Source organism: Corythoichthys intestinalis, chromosome 11 (assembly GCF_030265065.1).
Source record: "Corythoichthys intestinalis isolate RoL2023-P3 chromosome 11, ASM3026506v1, whole genome shotgun sequence".
Taxonomy (NCBI): domain Eukaryota; kingdom Metazoa; phylum Chordata; class Actinopteri; order Syngnathiformes; family Syngnathidae; genus Corythoichthys; species Corythoichthys intestinalis.
The window spans coordinates 8,446,849-8,462,595 of record NC_080405.1 but is presented as its reverse complement, the minus strand read 5'-3'; the positions used below and the strand labels follow the sequence as shown (position 1 = coordinate 8,462,595).

Sequence of the window (15,747 nt, the reverse complement as noted above, 5' to 3'; positions counted from 1 at the left end):
ATTTTTACATTTTGAATAATATTTAGCTGGTACCAAGTGAAAGAAGCTGGCCTCGTCTACGGATCATCAGTTAAACAGGTGTGTCCAAACCTTTTGCAAAGAGGGCCAGATTTGGTGTGGTAAAAATGCGGGGGGCTACCTTGGCTGATTTACATAGAACAATACATTTAAACAAATTTTAGCAAACCCTTCTGTGTGTCACATTTGCTTTTTTTATTTATTTATTTTCATAATTTTAACAGTCTCGTCTTTGTGGCGTTCTCTTTCGACACTCGGGCTCTTGCGAAATACTGCTGCTGTGAAATTAAACTAGCTTCAAGTTGCAATAATTTCTCGCTGCGTATCTTCCCTGTAATGTTGTTGTACATGTCAGCGTGTCTTGTTTGGTAATATCACGTCACATCGAACTCCTTGAAAACAGCGACTGTCTCTTTGCAAATGAGGCAGACACAGTTGTTGCGTGTTTTATTGAAGAAATAGTCCAATATCCACCTATCCTTGAAGTGTTGGCCATCACAGTCAACCTTTATTTTTTTATTGATTGTCGCCATTTTAGAAAATTGGAAGTAAAGGGCCACACAGGGTAATGTTGCTTAGAATGCTGCTCTTAAAGTTTTTCAAACTTTCGTGAGAATAGGCTGAAATTGTGTGGACAAGATAGCTGTAGATATCAGATAGCAGATGTCAGGCAGAGAGGGCGAAGACAGCGGGTCGAAAAATATCGATTTAGGCATCAAATATGGATCTGGTGAATGGATAGACTGAAGCGTTTCCACATAACCCCTTTTATGCAACACATCCAATGAGTTTACAGCATCTGAAAGCACCGGGGCTTCCATGAATTGCACTATAAATTGCACGACAAATTGAAACCATTGAGAATACGGATAAACAATGACGGACAATATGGCGGCCGGATACAGCGACACGTCATTCTGTGACGTTGGTGAGTAGGGTCTATAGGTCATCCTACGAGTAAAACAGTGAAACATTGCCTGACTTTACGTTCAGTACGTATGTTACGTTATACGACAGAAAAAAAGTTGTTTTTTGATGGATGAGCCATGTTTTAAAACCTCGTAGATACAGTGGGGAGAACAAGTATTTGATACACTGCCAATGGGAAAACCCATCCCCACCAGTGGGAAGAACAAGTATTTGATACACTGCCAATGGGTTTTCCCATTGGCAGTGTATCAAATACTTGTTCTCCCCACTGTATCTACATCACCAAAACACAGAAATTAAGCAAATCAGTGCAGCGCAGTGGCTATGCCCAGGGAATACTTTGGCACGACACCGGCGGGCATACCATATTCAATGGATGACGATCTTGGCGAAAAGTATAGCTGTTGTAGCCTGAGAATTTAGAATTCCCCTCAAGAATGATGGGAATACAATTCAGTGGTAACTTTTCCGTACTGGATGTGCTACTGATGAAAATAAATGAAGATGTTTTGTCAATTTTTAGTGCAACTGCACTGTTTTGGCAAAGGATGTATACTTATGCATGGCGGAAAACACAGACAAGGCTGTAAAAGCAGTTTCTACTCTTGCATCCCTATTTAAAATAAACTGCTGTATTTTAAGCCAAAAGAACTGTTTTGTTTGATAGAACAATATGTCTATATGCTGCCATAGCAGATTCATGGTGCATTAAGCCCCCAAACTCTTTTTAATTTGTCCATTTTACCCCGGAGACCCCTGTTTACGGTTGTCGAGCAACTGCTTTTGTTTCATCCCAGCCATAAAAAGGTGAGTAAATATATTTATTCTTCTAAATGTCTTTCATTTTTAACTTAGAATCATTAATTGGTGTCTAATATTTAGTTTTTAAAAAACGACTTTAAAAAAATCATTCACTTAAACTTTTAAACAAATTACGTCACAATGAAAAAAATAGAGTCTGTAAATAGGTTGGGGGTTTTTTTCCATATAAGAATGGGGCTTTCTGTCGAAATAACCACGTCGAAGAACGCGGGCTTTGTAGTGCACGGGGGGGAAAAGTCGAATTTTACACAAATACAGAAGCCGGAACTAAGCGCGATACAGTACTTCCCATAATGCACCGCGCGAAATGTAAACTGCATCCTGGGTGAAAGTTGAAACTGGAAGCATGGGTGATTTTTTTTAGGAGTTTACCAGCGACTTTCGCGTAGTGGTGGTTGGGGCTATATTATAAATAATGCGAGGAAAAGCACGCTTGTGTTTACTATTATACAGGGAGCGGAGACCATGTCTGTGAACGCATCACAACAAGAGCTTATTGTGCTCATATTTCGTCACTTGAAGGAGAATGGGTTCCACTCTGCTGCAGAAGAGCTTCTTAAACACAGCCCACAGGTAGGTAACGTTTGGAGGTACACCATTATACATGTGTACCTTAAATGTACTGGAGTAGATATTTTTAATTCCGCGTGCGTGAGTGCACTTTGGCAACTTATGTTAGCACTGAAATGGTATCTACATGCTTGTGAATATCTTCAATTTGCCCCAGTTGCTTACTGCTCTCTCCCTTTTAGTTACAACTTGAATACTGTAAGTACAGGTAGTTTATTACAGTTAACAGTGTACATATATATGTTGTAAGTGTAAGCAAATATCGTAGCCGAAATAGCAAAACTACTGTACTTGAGCACAAATAAAGTTAAAACGTCCACAGAATCTCGAACTCAAGCCAAATCTCAACTACACATTTGACATTACTTCCATCGTTGTGTTTAGTAGTTTGCTAGTAAAAGTTTTCAGATAAATACTCAAATGATGCACATGCATTTATTCATATACAAGAAACATTTACTTTTCTAAAATGTTTCCACTTAGTACAACTGCACCACATACATGTTAAGTAGTGGTGTAGTCTGTGATACACAAGTATACTGGTATGTATGTAAACTGTGACACACTGTTGACCAAAAGTATTGGCACCCTGCAATTCTGTCAGATAATGCTCAATTTCTCCCAGAAAATGATTGCAATTGCAAATGCTTTCGAAGTAATATCTTCATTTACTTTGATTGCAATGAAAAAACATTAAATCGTTATCATTAAAAAAATATATTAAAAAAAAAAAAAAAAACTCAAAAAATGGGCCGGACAAAAATACTGGCACCGTTTGAAGAACCATGTGATGCTTCTGTAATTTGTGTAATTAACAGCACCTGTTACTTACCTGTGGCACACAACAGGTGGTGGCAATAAGTAAATCACACTTCAAGCCAGTTAAAATGGATTAAAGTTGACTCAATCGCTGTCCTGTGTCCTTGTGTGTACCACATTGAGCATGGAGAAAAGAAAGAAGGCCAAAGAACTGTCTGAGGACTTGAGAAGCAAACGTATGAGGAAGCATGGGCAATCTCAAAGCTACAATTCCATCTCCAAAGACCTGAATGTTCCTGTGTCTGCCGTGTGCAGTGTTATCAATAAGTGCAAAGCCCGTGGCTAATAGGGGTGTGACAAAATATCGAAATGGTGATATATCGTGATACTTTTTACCCCAAAAGGTTATTGATATGCTCCTGCCAAGAATCGAGATATCGTTTTAAAAAGGTGTCAGTGTCTAAAAAAAAAACCAATAAATATGAACGAACAAGTTGCTACCAAAATCTTCCACCATAATGTGTTGCAGTTAACGCTAAGGCTGCATTGACGGTGCACGACGCCGAATCCATTTAGACTGGGAACATTCGTTCATTTGAAAACCAGAGTATTCACAGTCATTCTGTCCGGTTTTAAGGGCATTTACAGGTCATTTCCTGTTGAGTTTGAGTCACTGCCTATTCATTTGCGTGATTCCCAGGTCACTTCCTGCTCTGTAACTCAAACAGGAAGTGACCCGTAAAATACCCCAGGATCAACAGGAAAATGACCTCAAATAGCCCCAATTTACCTCATTGCCTGGCATTGGCTGCCACTGACAGCCATAGATGGTCAATCCATTTGAAGTGGGAGAGATGGCAGCGAATGAACGAATATTTATTCACTGCCACCCTCCCAGTTCAAATGGAATGGACGTCTACTAGTGATAAACTCATTCCAATTCACAGCAGAAGCTTGTTTTTCTGTTTATTAGTTGTTTTTAGAATATCCTAGAATGATTTCCTGACTAATGTATCGATAATCGTTGTATCGCCATATCGTCAGATCATCGTTATCGTGAGCTTTGTATCGCAAACGTATCGTATCGTGAGGTACAAAGAGGTTCCCACTCCTAGTGGCTAACCTCCCTAGATGTTGACGGAAAAGAAAAATTGACGAGAGATTTCAATGAAAAATTGTGCGGAAGTTGTCCTGCAAGCTGTCCTGCAGTCCGAGGGTACAACAGTGTCAACCCGTACTATCCGTCGGCGTCTGAATGAAAAGGGACTCTATGGTAGCGATACCCAGGAAGACCCCACTTCTGACCCAGAGACATAAAATAGCCAGGCTGGAGTTTGCCGAAACTTACCTGAGAAAGCAAAAAACGTTTTGGAACAATATTCTCTGGTCAGATGAGATAAAAGTGAGCTTTTGGGAAAAGGCATCAACATAAAGTTTACAGGGAAAAAAACGAGGCCTTCAAAGAAAAGAACACGGTCCCCACAGTCAAACATGGCGGGGGTTCCCTGATGTTCCCTGATGCTGCCTCTGGCACTGGACTGCTTGAACATGTGCATGGTATTTTGAAGTCTGAAGACTACCGACAATTTTTGCAGCATAGTGTAGGGCCCAGTGTGAGAAAGCTGGGTCTCCCTCAGAGGTCAGGGGTCTCCCAGCAGGACAATGACCCAAAACACACTTCATAAAGCACTAGAAAAGTGTTTGAGAGAAAGCACTGGAGACTTCTGAAGTAGCCAGCAATGAGTCCAGGCCTGAATCCCATAGAACACCTGTGGAGAGATCTGAAAAGGGCAGTTTGGAGAAGGCACCCTTCAAATCTTAGAGACATGGAGCAGTTGGCCAAAGAAGAATGGTCTAAAATTCCAGCAGAGCATTGTTGTTTTTCCATTCTTTTTTGTGTTTTTTCATTGCAAGCCAAATAAATCCAAAGCATTTGGATTTGCAGTCATTTTCTGGGGGAAATTGAGCATTGTCTGACAGAATTGCAAGGGTGCCAATACTTTTGGCCAGCACTGTATGTTTTTTTTTCTGCATATATAAACTAGAGAGTTCCCAATGCTGAATTTATTTTATTTTTTTTAACTTCCTGTCCAATTTTTTTTTTTCGATCCGATACCCATCTTTTTAGACCAGTAAATAGTAATGCGAAAAAAAGGTAACCAGTTAATGACAAATCTTATTATATGTGTTAAACTGAGCCCTGCTGGTACCTCCTCAATAAACGCTCTGTTTACAAATATTACACGAGTCTGTTTCTATAATTCCTAAAGACTAGTGGTCTCACTTAGTGAACATATTTGCGTAGTGGTTTGATTTACAGCTGCCGGAAAGAATGATGGCACTGTAAACACACGACTATTGGATCAGATCTCGTCAACAACCCAGATACCATCCGATACTCTAAAAATGGCCGTTTCCGGTGTCCATACTGATATTGAGTATCTGATCGGGACGTCACTAATATAAGCATTTGAAACTGAATCAAATTTGCTAATGCATGGGCTATACTGATGTACAGGTATGGAGAGATGACATTAATGTGTGCACATTGCACATAAGTCTCTCCCAACATAAAATTAATTGTAATATTGATATTCATAGGTTGTGTGAATGTGCATGAGTTGAATATGGTAAAATTCACAGCTTTTTTGTATTTGAAAATTAGTAATGTGGTAAAATTGGAGGAAAAATCAAACTGACTATATAACTCAATTACAGGGATCTGCGCTAGGAACTACAGAGTTGTCGTCATCATTAGGGGACATCTACAGTTCCTGGTTAAAGTGAGTATCTTGTGTAAACCAAGCACATATATTTGTTGTATTTACAAATGCTATGTGAATATTAAATGTTTTTATTCCTGGCAGAAAATCTAAGAGCAAGCACTCCACTTCTAATGGAGGTGTGTCAACTCAAATTCAAGGTATGGTAAGACACAATTAATATTAATGTGGGATTTTCAAATGAAAATGTTAAAAGTGTTAAATCCCAGATAGCTTAAGACATAGACCTAATAATGATATTGACGGGGCATGGAGTGTGGGGCCGATTAATAGGGAGGCTATCTGTCAAAGCTGACAGAGTGGAAAGTTTTTATCTGACAAAACAAGAACGAGATGAAAATTAGCCATAGTTTCCTTCTTAAGTTCACAATGTGTGACATTTCTTATCGTGTGTGTAGTTAGCACGCATCGTGAAGTGTTTGGTCACGTCACTCATGTGACGTGCAGCCAGTGCATGCAATGAGTTAATTTTGGGGTGTTTCACGTCATTTCCAGTTGATTTTTGGTCAGTTCCTTTTCCTTTTGGGGCATTTACAGGTCACTACCTGTTGATTTGGGTCACTGAACATGAAATTGATATATTGTCACACCCCAATTGCTTATCATATGAATCGTCACTTTGCCTGCCCGGAGCATAGATCAACATAGATTATCATTTCTACAACCCCTAGCAAAAAGTATGGAATCACCAGTCTCGGACGAGCACCCACTCAGACATTTTATCATGTAGAACAAACTTAGATGAAATATTATTTATTATATATTTTCAAAATATTTTTCTACCTTGTCAAGAGTCAAGAATCTGCATTGGACAAGGTGTCAAGAGTCAAGAATCTGTATTGGACAAGGTGATGATGATGGAACTTTTGTTTGGTGCTGTTCCATTGAGATTTACAAAGATGACTGCCTGAAGAAAACATTAAAATTCCCTCAGTCCTTGATGATGGGGGGCTGCATGTCAGGCAAAGGCACTGGGGAGATGGCTGTGGTTAAATCTTCAATAAATGCACAAGTTTACATTTGAAATTTTAGACAGCTTTCTTATCCCTTCGATTGAAAATATGTCATTTTCCAAGATGACAATGCATCATGTCACAGAGCTAAAACTGTTAAAGCATTCCTTGGAGAAAGACTCATCCAGTCAATGTCATGGCCTGCAAATAGCCCAGATCTCAACCATATTGAAAACCTGTAGTGGAAATTGAAAAAAATGGTCTACAGCAAGGCTCCCACCTGCAAGGATGATCTGGCAACTGCAATCAAAGAGAGTTGGCACCAAATTGATGAAGAATACTCATCAAGTCCATGCCTCAGAGACTGCAAGCTGTCATAAAAGCCAGAGGTGGTGCTACTAAATACTAGAGATGTGTTTTGATGGTTATTTCTTTGTTTGTTTCTCATGATTCCATATATATTTCCCTGCACTTGCTCAATAAAAGTAACGTTTACTGACCACCACAATGTTTTTTATTCATTTCTTTTAGTGTTTCTGAATGCTGAAGAGTTGCACTTTTGAACTAATTAATTCTTTTTTTCAAGCTTTTTTTTTTTTTTATCTTGAGTTCGTTCTTCATGATAAAATGTCTGAGTGAGTGCTCGTCCAAAATTGGTGATTCCATACTTTTTGCTAGGGGTTGTAATTGGCTACCAAATTGACGTTATTCATGTTTACATCTTCACATTGAGATTACAGGTAGACGACATACATAATGATAAAAATGCTAATTGTATTGCTGTGTTGTTCAATTTTTCGTTTTTGGGGGGTGCCTTACAACGCAGCCGCTTCAAAGAAGGAGAAAAAAACAGTAAAGAAAGCACAAAAGCAGAAGGTGAGTGTTCACATAACTAAAAAAAAATAACAAATGAATCAACTGCCATACCAAAGTGATCATGATTTGTATTTTCAGTCGCCATCAAAAAAAGATGACAAAGATCGGAAATTGTCAGAAACTGTCAAAAGGAAGAAGCTAAAGAAGCAAGAAAATGTTGTAGCCCCTGCCGCTGATGGCGGTGTCGAGTCGGACTCTGACAGCAGCTTGGACGTTGAGAAATGGAAAAAAATGCTTTTTGAGATGACAGGTAAGTGTTTATGAGTGCGCTTGCATGTGTCTGATGAGAAGCAATATTTTTGACCGGCTGATACAACCCACTTTATTTTATTATAGTATAGAATAGAAAGCCTTTATTGTCATTTTACAGAGTACAACGAGATATAAAGTTTCGTCGGAACATGCACCACACAGTGTACAAAGATTGGGAATAAAGTGAATAAGTGACTAGCAGCAAGTGATGTGATAGTAATACAACAGTGAGTATATGACAATTTAAAGTACTTAGACTACAAGGCAGATGGCTGACTTGATATGATGGTGAAAATGACACGTTGTGTGTAGAAATTGATGTAACAGTGTAAAAATGCTATAATCAGGGTATACGCGGGGTCTTAACAGCTTGACAGCTTACTTAGCATAGCAGCAGCAGAGAACATTTTAAACAGAAACGAATTACAGTACTTTCATCCATGGGCATTATTAGCCATATCGTAGTATCCCTATCTACTGCCATTGGCTGTAGATAGGGCTGCAACTAACGATTACAGGTAGTCCCTGGGTTACAACTAGTGTTGCACCAATACCATTTTGTGGCCCCGATACCACTCCGTTTATTTATATAATATATATATATATATATATATATATATATATATATATTAGGGCTGTCATAATGATCGCGTTAACGGGCGATAATTAATTTTTAAATTAATCACGTTAAAATATTTAACGCATTTAACTCATCCGCGGAACGACCCACTCACACATTGCCGCGAACAGACTACAACGGCGCCGTTTTAGACAAACGAGTGGAGTGGACAATGGCATTCATTGGAACCGCGCTACTAATTAGTATAAGCTTTGCCATCTCTTCCATAACAATCCTATATTGTAGCGAGCGATGTGTGGATGAATGACAGGAGATTTTTTTTTTTCTCAACACCCTGTATTGAACACAACGCAGAGAAGTTATACCATTTGCAGCCACAACTGACAGTCATGGTTTCCCAACTTCCCATCATGCATTTGGGCAGTTAAGAACAGTTATGTTAACAAAAAAAAAAGCGCTCAATGCAAAGAGAACTGGCATTCCCAATCAAAATAGCTGTGCAAAATAATACTCAGACTTTAGTCACTCTATTCAAACATTTCGTTTAGCTCAACAAATACACTAGATGGCAATATTTAGTCACAATGTACAAACTATCAAAATTACTATAACTTGTACTCACATTTATCTTTTAAGAATTACAAGTCTTTCTATCCGTGGATCTCTTTCACAGAAAGAATGTTTATAATGTTAATGCCATCTTGTGAATTTATTGTTATAATAAACAAAAACAGTACTTATGTACAGTATATTATTGAATGTATACATCTGTCTTGTCTTCTTTCCATTCAACAATATTTTACAGAAAAAATGGCATATTTTAGAGATGGTTTGAATTGCGATTATGATTAATTAATTTTTAAGCTGTGATTAACTCGATTAAAAATTGTAATCGTTTGACAGCCCTAATATAAAGATATATATATATATATATATATATATATATATTTAGAGAGAACTACATACTTGGATGTGAAATCATTGGTATCATGGCTTTGTCAGGCTGCTGCTTACCTTTGCGAAACAGGAAAAAGACTAAGACAAAGTGAATCCAGTAGATCTTTTTATTCCATACCTGGTAGGGGTGGCAAATTGACAATAGTTGAATAAACCCTTGGCTCTCAAAGGCCCGCCTCTCCCAAACTGCCTGAAAGGTGGGAGGTGTGGCGCACGAGGATCATTGCTCGTGAAGAAAGAAACTTACGGAGACTGCTTGCAGGCTTTAATGTCGGACAGATCCGTTGTTTGGTAGCATTTTGGGTGAGCTGATATGCTATCCCCACTTGTACATATTTAACAAAGACTGTCTTTACGGATACGTACAACAAAGTCTGCCAATATATTGTTGCCGACTTGGCTGCTGCGAACAACCTCAATTTGACAATAGATAGCCGGACGACACTGAGAGCTATCTCACGGTTACATGATGAAGAATGAGTGGCGAATAAAGAGCGCTGTACTTCAAACTCGTCCCGTTTATGAAAGTCGAGTGTCAAAAGCTGATGTTGTGCAGTAATGAGCAGACGTGACTTCTGTTCCCTCGTATCGTAAATTGTACCAAACCGTGACTTAATTGTATCGTTGCATCCCTACTGATTAGCATAATCGCTAACTAGCTTAGTGCACCATGCTAAGTAATCACGTCTTATCAGGAAAGAATACAAATACATCAGCTTCATTTATTCACCTCTGACAGAGGCACACTGGCCCTAACAACACACAAGGCAATTTAACTCACGACAGTTTGTAATATTATTGATTCGGCAGCTCAACCTGAGTGTAGCAGTGAACTGTCTCTCTGTTGCTCTAATCACTGGCGCACGCGGACCCTCACATTACACACAAACAAGGATCCAAACAGGACTGCTCTTAGCTGTCGGCAAAAATATATTATCAAATTTGTTGGCAACTAATTTATTAATCAATTCAATCGATTAGCTGTTGCTGCCTTAGCTGTAGGGTTTACAAAAGAAACAAAGACAAATAAATTAATATATTTTGCAAGTAATTCCTGGCCTTCAATTTTAATTCAAGTATTTTGTACTTTTTTATGGTATTGATGTGAAATGGGTCTTAAATTGTTTTTTTTTTTTTTTTTTTTTTTTTTTTTTTTTTTTTTTTTTTTTTTTCTAAGTCCAAAATTTGGCCTGTTGAAACCTGCAGAGACACTGATAATGTAACTGTGCAAATATTGCATATGCAGTACCCAGATTGAGACAGATGTCTGAAAACATATTACTTTGTGAGATGCATGTGACAATGTTATGGCATTAGCAGTGCAATGGAAGTAATATTAATGAGCAAACTTGAGTGTGGTGACAGCCCTTGGAAAGAAACTCTAATCTCTAATTATACGTTCGTTGTCTACAGACGTCAACGCCATGACCATGAGAATAGATACCATCAACGCTTTGGACTCATCCTCTGCCAAACCTGTTAAAAAGAGAGTCCGAAAACCTCAGGCTAAGCCTAAAAGTGGCACTCCTTTAAAACAGCCAGGTAAAAAGGAAAGCGACTCTGAGAAAGCAGTGAAGGAGAAAAAAACAAAGTCAAGTTCCGCCAAAAGGACTATTCTGGAAACCGCTGAACCAGAGAACAAATTGCCTACTTTAAATGGCACACTGCCTCTGATACTATCAGAGGAAGGGGCAACTTCGTCTTGCGAAGACAAACAGAAGAAAAAAAGCAAGAAAAGGAAACAAATGGAAGGTTCTGAAAGCGAAATCCCAGAGATTAGAATTGAAAACGGCAGCAAGGAGAGCAAAGTTGTCGGACAACCTGTGGAGGATTTGATAAACTGCAGTAACCTGAATTCTGAACCCCAAGATGAGCATGTAATGGTGTGTACAATTGGGAATGATGAGGCAGTGAAAAGAAAAAAGAAAGAAAAGAAAAAGGGAAAGGAGGCAACTGATGGTGAGAATTTGTCTGAATTCCTTATCAAAGATAAAAATGATATGAAAACCGATAAGGAGGCGCAGAATAATCAGAATGTTTCTCAGATACCTATCAAAGGCCAAAAAGATGATAAAAACAATGCAACAGATAGTCCAAATATTTCTGACACCCTCATCAAACACAAGAAGAAGAAGAAAAAGAAGAAAAGAGATGATTTAGAGGAACTCGCTGAGCCGTTAGCTGAGGAAACTAAAACCCAAACAACTCTCGTCAGTGAAGAAATTGATGAGCAACCATCTACACAAGAAAATCCAGGCCTGACAGATGACGATAAGAAAGACTGGCTGAACACCGTGGACGCTTCGGATGCTGTGAGAGAAAAGAAGGCAAAGGAGAAAAAGAGGAAAAGTCATCCTGAGGAGGGAACAACTCAGCGGGTGGTTGAAAAGGAAAAAAAGAGAAAAAGTTGTCCTGAGGAAGGAACTCCACAGCAGGAGAAAAAGAAGAGAAAAAAAGACAAAGCGAATCTTGTCGAAGATGAAAGCGTGAGCGTTAACATCGAAGAGATAGTTTCTCCAAATGCAGAAGTAAAGAAGAAAAAGAAAAAAAAACTTGGCTTAACTGACACTGTGCTTCTGTTTTCCCCGGAGACACCAAGTCCTTCATCACAGAAAAGGAAAAGTAAGTAGACAACTAAGTAGAGAACCTTTGTATACTACAGCCCCTAGCAAAAAGTATGGAATCACCATTCTCTGACTAGCACTCACTCAGACATTTTATCATGTAGAACAAACTCAGGTAAAAAGCTTGAAAAAATAATGAATTAGTTCAAAAGCGCAACTCTTTAGCATTCAGAAATGAAAGAAATGAGTAAAAAACATTGTGGTGGTCAGTAAATGTTACTTTTATAGAGCAAACAAAAGTTACAGCATCATCACCTTGACGAATGAAGATTCTTGACTCTTGACAAGGTGATGATGCTGGAACTTTTGTTTGGTGCTGTTCCAGTAAGATTTACAAAGATGACTGCCTGAAGAAAACATAAAAATTCCCTCAGTCCTTGGGGATATGGGGCTGCATGTCAGGCAAAGGCACTGGGGAGGAATGGCCGTGGTTAAATCTACAATAAATAAAGTTTACATTGAAATTTTAGACAGCTTTCTTATCCCTTCAATTGAAAATATGTTTGTCATTTTTCAAGATGACAATGCATCATGCCACAGAGCTAAAACTTAAAGCATTCCTTGGAGAAAGACTCATCCAGTCAATGTCATGGCCGGCAAATAGCCCAGAGCTCAACCCTATTGAAAACCTGGGGTGGAAATTGAAAAAAGCTGCAAGCATAATCTGGCAACTGCAATCAAAGAGAGTTGGCACCAAATTGATGATTACTCATCAAGTCCATGCCTCAGAGACTGCAAATTGTCATAAAAGCCAGAGGTGGTGCTACTAAATACTAGAGATGTGTTTTGATGGTTATTTCTTTGTTTCTCATGATTCCATATGTTTTTTTCCTCATAATGGAGTGAATCCATATGTATTTCCCTGCACTTGCTCTATAAAAGTAACATTTACTGACCACCACAATGTTTTTTATTCATTTCTTTTAGTGTTTCTGAATGCTTGCTGAAATGCTGAAAGACTTGCACTTTTGAACTAATTCATTATTTTTTCAAGCTTTTTATCTGAGTTTGTTCGACATGATAAAATGTCTGAGTGAGTGCTCAGCCGAGACTGGTGATTCCCTACTTTTTGCGAGTGGTTGTGCAAGGTCAGTATTTGATTTTTGTCGGCTTCCTTCCGCAGGGAAAAGCACCGTGAAATCTGACGAGCTTCCAGCAACGCCGACAAAATAAGCACATGGAGGTATTATAATACCATCCAGCCACAATGAAGTGATCGATCTGTCAAAATATTGTCTTGTTGTAAACATTATGATTAATACCTGACAAGGTAGAACTTTTTATGTTGACTATTTGTAAAGAAATTGATCATGTATTTTTGTACCATTTTACCACTTGTTTTAAACGATCACCTACTAAGTGCTATGTAGCAAATTTGTCTTGGTGAGGGCTTTGAAAAGAGATCTCCCTAGTTTCAAGTCAGAGATGCTTTGCAAGCATTTTTTTTTTTTTTTTTTTTTGTATAGAAATCAAAACATCACTCATATAGAACTAAACAGCAATGCTAATTGTGTCACGGAATGAACTAAACTGTTTTATTTTGGAAAAACAACACTGAATTCTTTGGTGTTGCTACATTTTGCAGCGTCTCATTCAATACACTTCAATCTCAAACTGAATTGTGCTTTTTAAAACTTGATCTGATTGAGAATTGTGTGCCGTAAATCCTGCCTGTTGTTCAGAATATCTTTGGTTTGAATAATCTGAAGACTGCCATCACAAGAGATGTATTTCAAATTGAAAGAACCAACCAAAGTAATGGAAACAGATGTAGATGTGAAACGTCATCTAACAATTCTTGCTACTCACGAAAGTGATGATGAATTTATCTCTGAAAGATTCCAGTGCTTCTCCACTTGGGAGCCCCTGCCACGTGGAGTAGCTTCCTTGTTAAAGTTCTCCATCATAGTGACAGAAATCCGTCAGCAGAGGGTGCTGGTGGGTGGTCATGCATGAGGAATGGAAGCAATTTTACAACTATTAGTTATTGTTAGTTTTTTTTTTTTAATACATTGGTACCTCTACTTATGAACGTCTCTACATACAGAATTTTCAGGTTACGATACGCCTCAACTGGAAAATGTTGCCTCTTGTTACCAAAGAAATTTCAGGATATGAAAGGCAAAAATACAGTATGGACTGTTACTCGCAGTTCCCAGATTTTACTGAATGTAACACAATTATAGCTGTTCAGCCACTGGCTATTGCTTAGCATCTTCCTGGCATACAATTGGCTAAGAGAGACCTCTACTGTATGTGTATGCATACATCCCAGCGTCCTCTTCATTCACCCCTTGTGTTCTGACAGCTTTATATGAGGAGTGTATTTAATTCTTTAGTCTTTGTATTTTACGTTATGCACAACTCTCAACTTTCATCTTTTATAAAGCATAAAAATGCATCAAACCATATTTTTTATTCATTTTTATGCTTTATAAAGGATTTATGTCTGAATTTTGGGGGGGAGCTGGAACGGATCAGGGCATTTATATGGAAAACGCATCTACTTATGGAATTTTCAGTTTACAAAAGTACTTTCAGAAGCAATTTTTTAAGTAGATGTACCAGTGTACTGTCTTTTCATGTTTTTTGTATTTCATGCTTGTTGTGCTGTTACAGCCCTCTGATTACAGTGCTGGCCAAAAGTATTGGCACCCCTGCAATTCTATCAGATAATGCTCAATTTCTCCCAGAGAATGATTGCAATTACAAATGTTTTGGTAGTAATATCTTCATTTACTTTGCTTCTTGCTATAAAAAACACAAAAAAGAATGGAAAAAAATTAAATCATCATTTTACACAAATCTCAACAAAAATGGGCAGGACAAAAGTATTGGCACCCTTTGAAAGATCGTGATGTTCTCTAATTTGTGTACTTAACAGCACCTGTTACTTTCCTGTGGCACATAACAGGTGGTGGCAGTAACTAAATCACACTTGCAGCCAGTTAAAAGGAAATAAAGTTGACTCAACCTCTGTCCTGTGTCCTTGCGTGTACCACATTGAGCATGGAGAAAAGAAAGAACACCAAAGAACTCTGAGGACTTGAGAAGCAAAATTGTGAGGAAGGATGGGCAATTTCAAGGCTACAAGCCCATCTCCAAAGACCTGAATGTTCCTGTTTCTACCGTGTGCAGTGTCATCAATAAATGTAAAGCCGCTGGCACTGTGGCTAACCTCCCTAGGTGCGGACTGAAAAGAAAAATTGACGAGAGATTTCAACGAAAGATTGTGAGAATGGTGGATAAGGAACCTCAAACAACATCCAAAAAGTTCAAGCAGTCCTGCATTCCAAGGGTACAACAGTGTCAACCCGTACTATCCGTCGGCATCTGAATGAAAAGGGACTCTATGGTAGGATACCCAGGAAGACTCCACTTCTGACCCAGAGACATAAAAAAGCAGGTTGGAGTTTGCCAAATCTTACCTGAGAAAGACAAAAACGTTTTGGAAGAATGTTCTCTGGTCAGATGACACAAAAGTAGAGCTTTTTGGGAAAAGGCATCATCATCGAGTTTACAGGGGGGGAAAACGAGGCCCTCAAAGAAAAGAACACGTTCCCCACAGTCAAACATGGCGGAGGTTCCCTGATGTTTTGGGGTTGCTTAGCTGCCTCTGGCAC

At 38.6% G+C, this 15,747-nt stretch overlaps 1 protein-coding gene across 1 annotated transcript; it reads left to right on the top strand.

The window, feature by feature from the left end:
• The first annotated feature begins 2,077 nt into the window (after nt 1-2,077).
• Nucleotides 2,078-13,589, top strand: tcof1 (treacle ribosome biogenesis factor 1). Its single transcript, XM_057849315.1, has 7 exons — nt 2,078-2,343; nt 5,818-5,882; nt 5,967-6,022; nt 7,662-7,711; nt 7,790-7,961; nt 10,914-12,122; nt 13,248-13,589. The coding sequence occupies exons 1-7, from the start codon at nt 2,236-2,238 to the stop codon at nt 13,295-13,297; spliced, it is 1,710 nt and encodes a 569-aa protein (XP_057705298.1). The 5' UTR covers nt 2,078-2,235; the 3' UTR covers nt 13,298-13,589.
• Nucleotides 13,590-15,747: the final 2,158 nt, after the last annotated feature.

Bases quoted from the DNA above. Each gene is read 5' to 3' on its own strand.
- tcof1 (XM_057849315.1), top strand. From the start codon at position 2,236: ATGTCTGTGAACGCATCACAACAAGAGCTTATTGTGCTCATATTTCGT. The intron at 5,883-5,966 runs GTGAGTATCTTG...TATTCCTGGCAG, and splicing joins ATCTACAGTTCCTGGTTAAA to AAAATCTAAGAGCAAGCACT. The intron at 6,023-7,661 runs GTATGGTAAGAC...CTTACAACGCAG, and splicing joins TGTGTCAACTCAAATTCAAG to CCGCTTCAAAGAAGGAGAAA.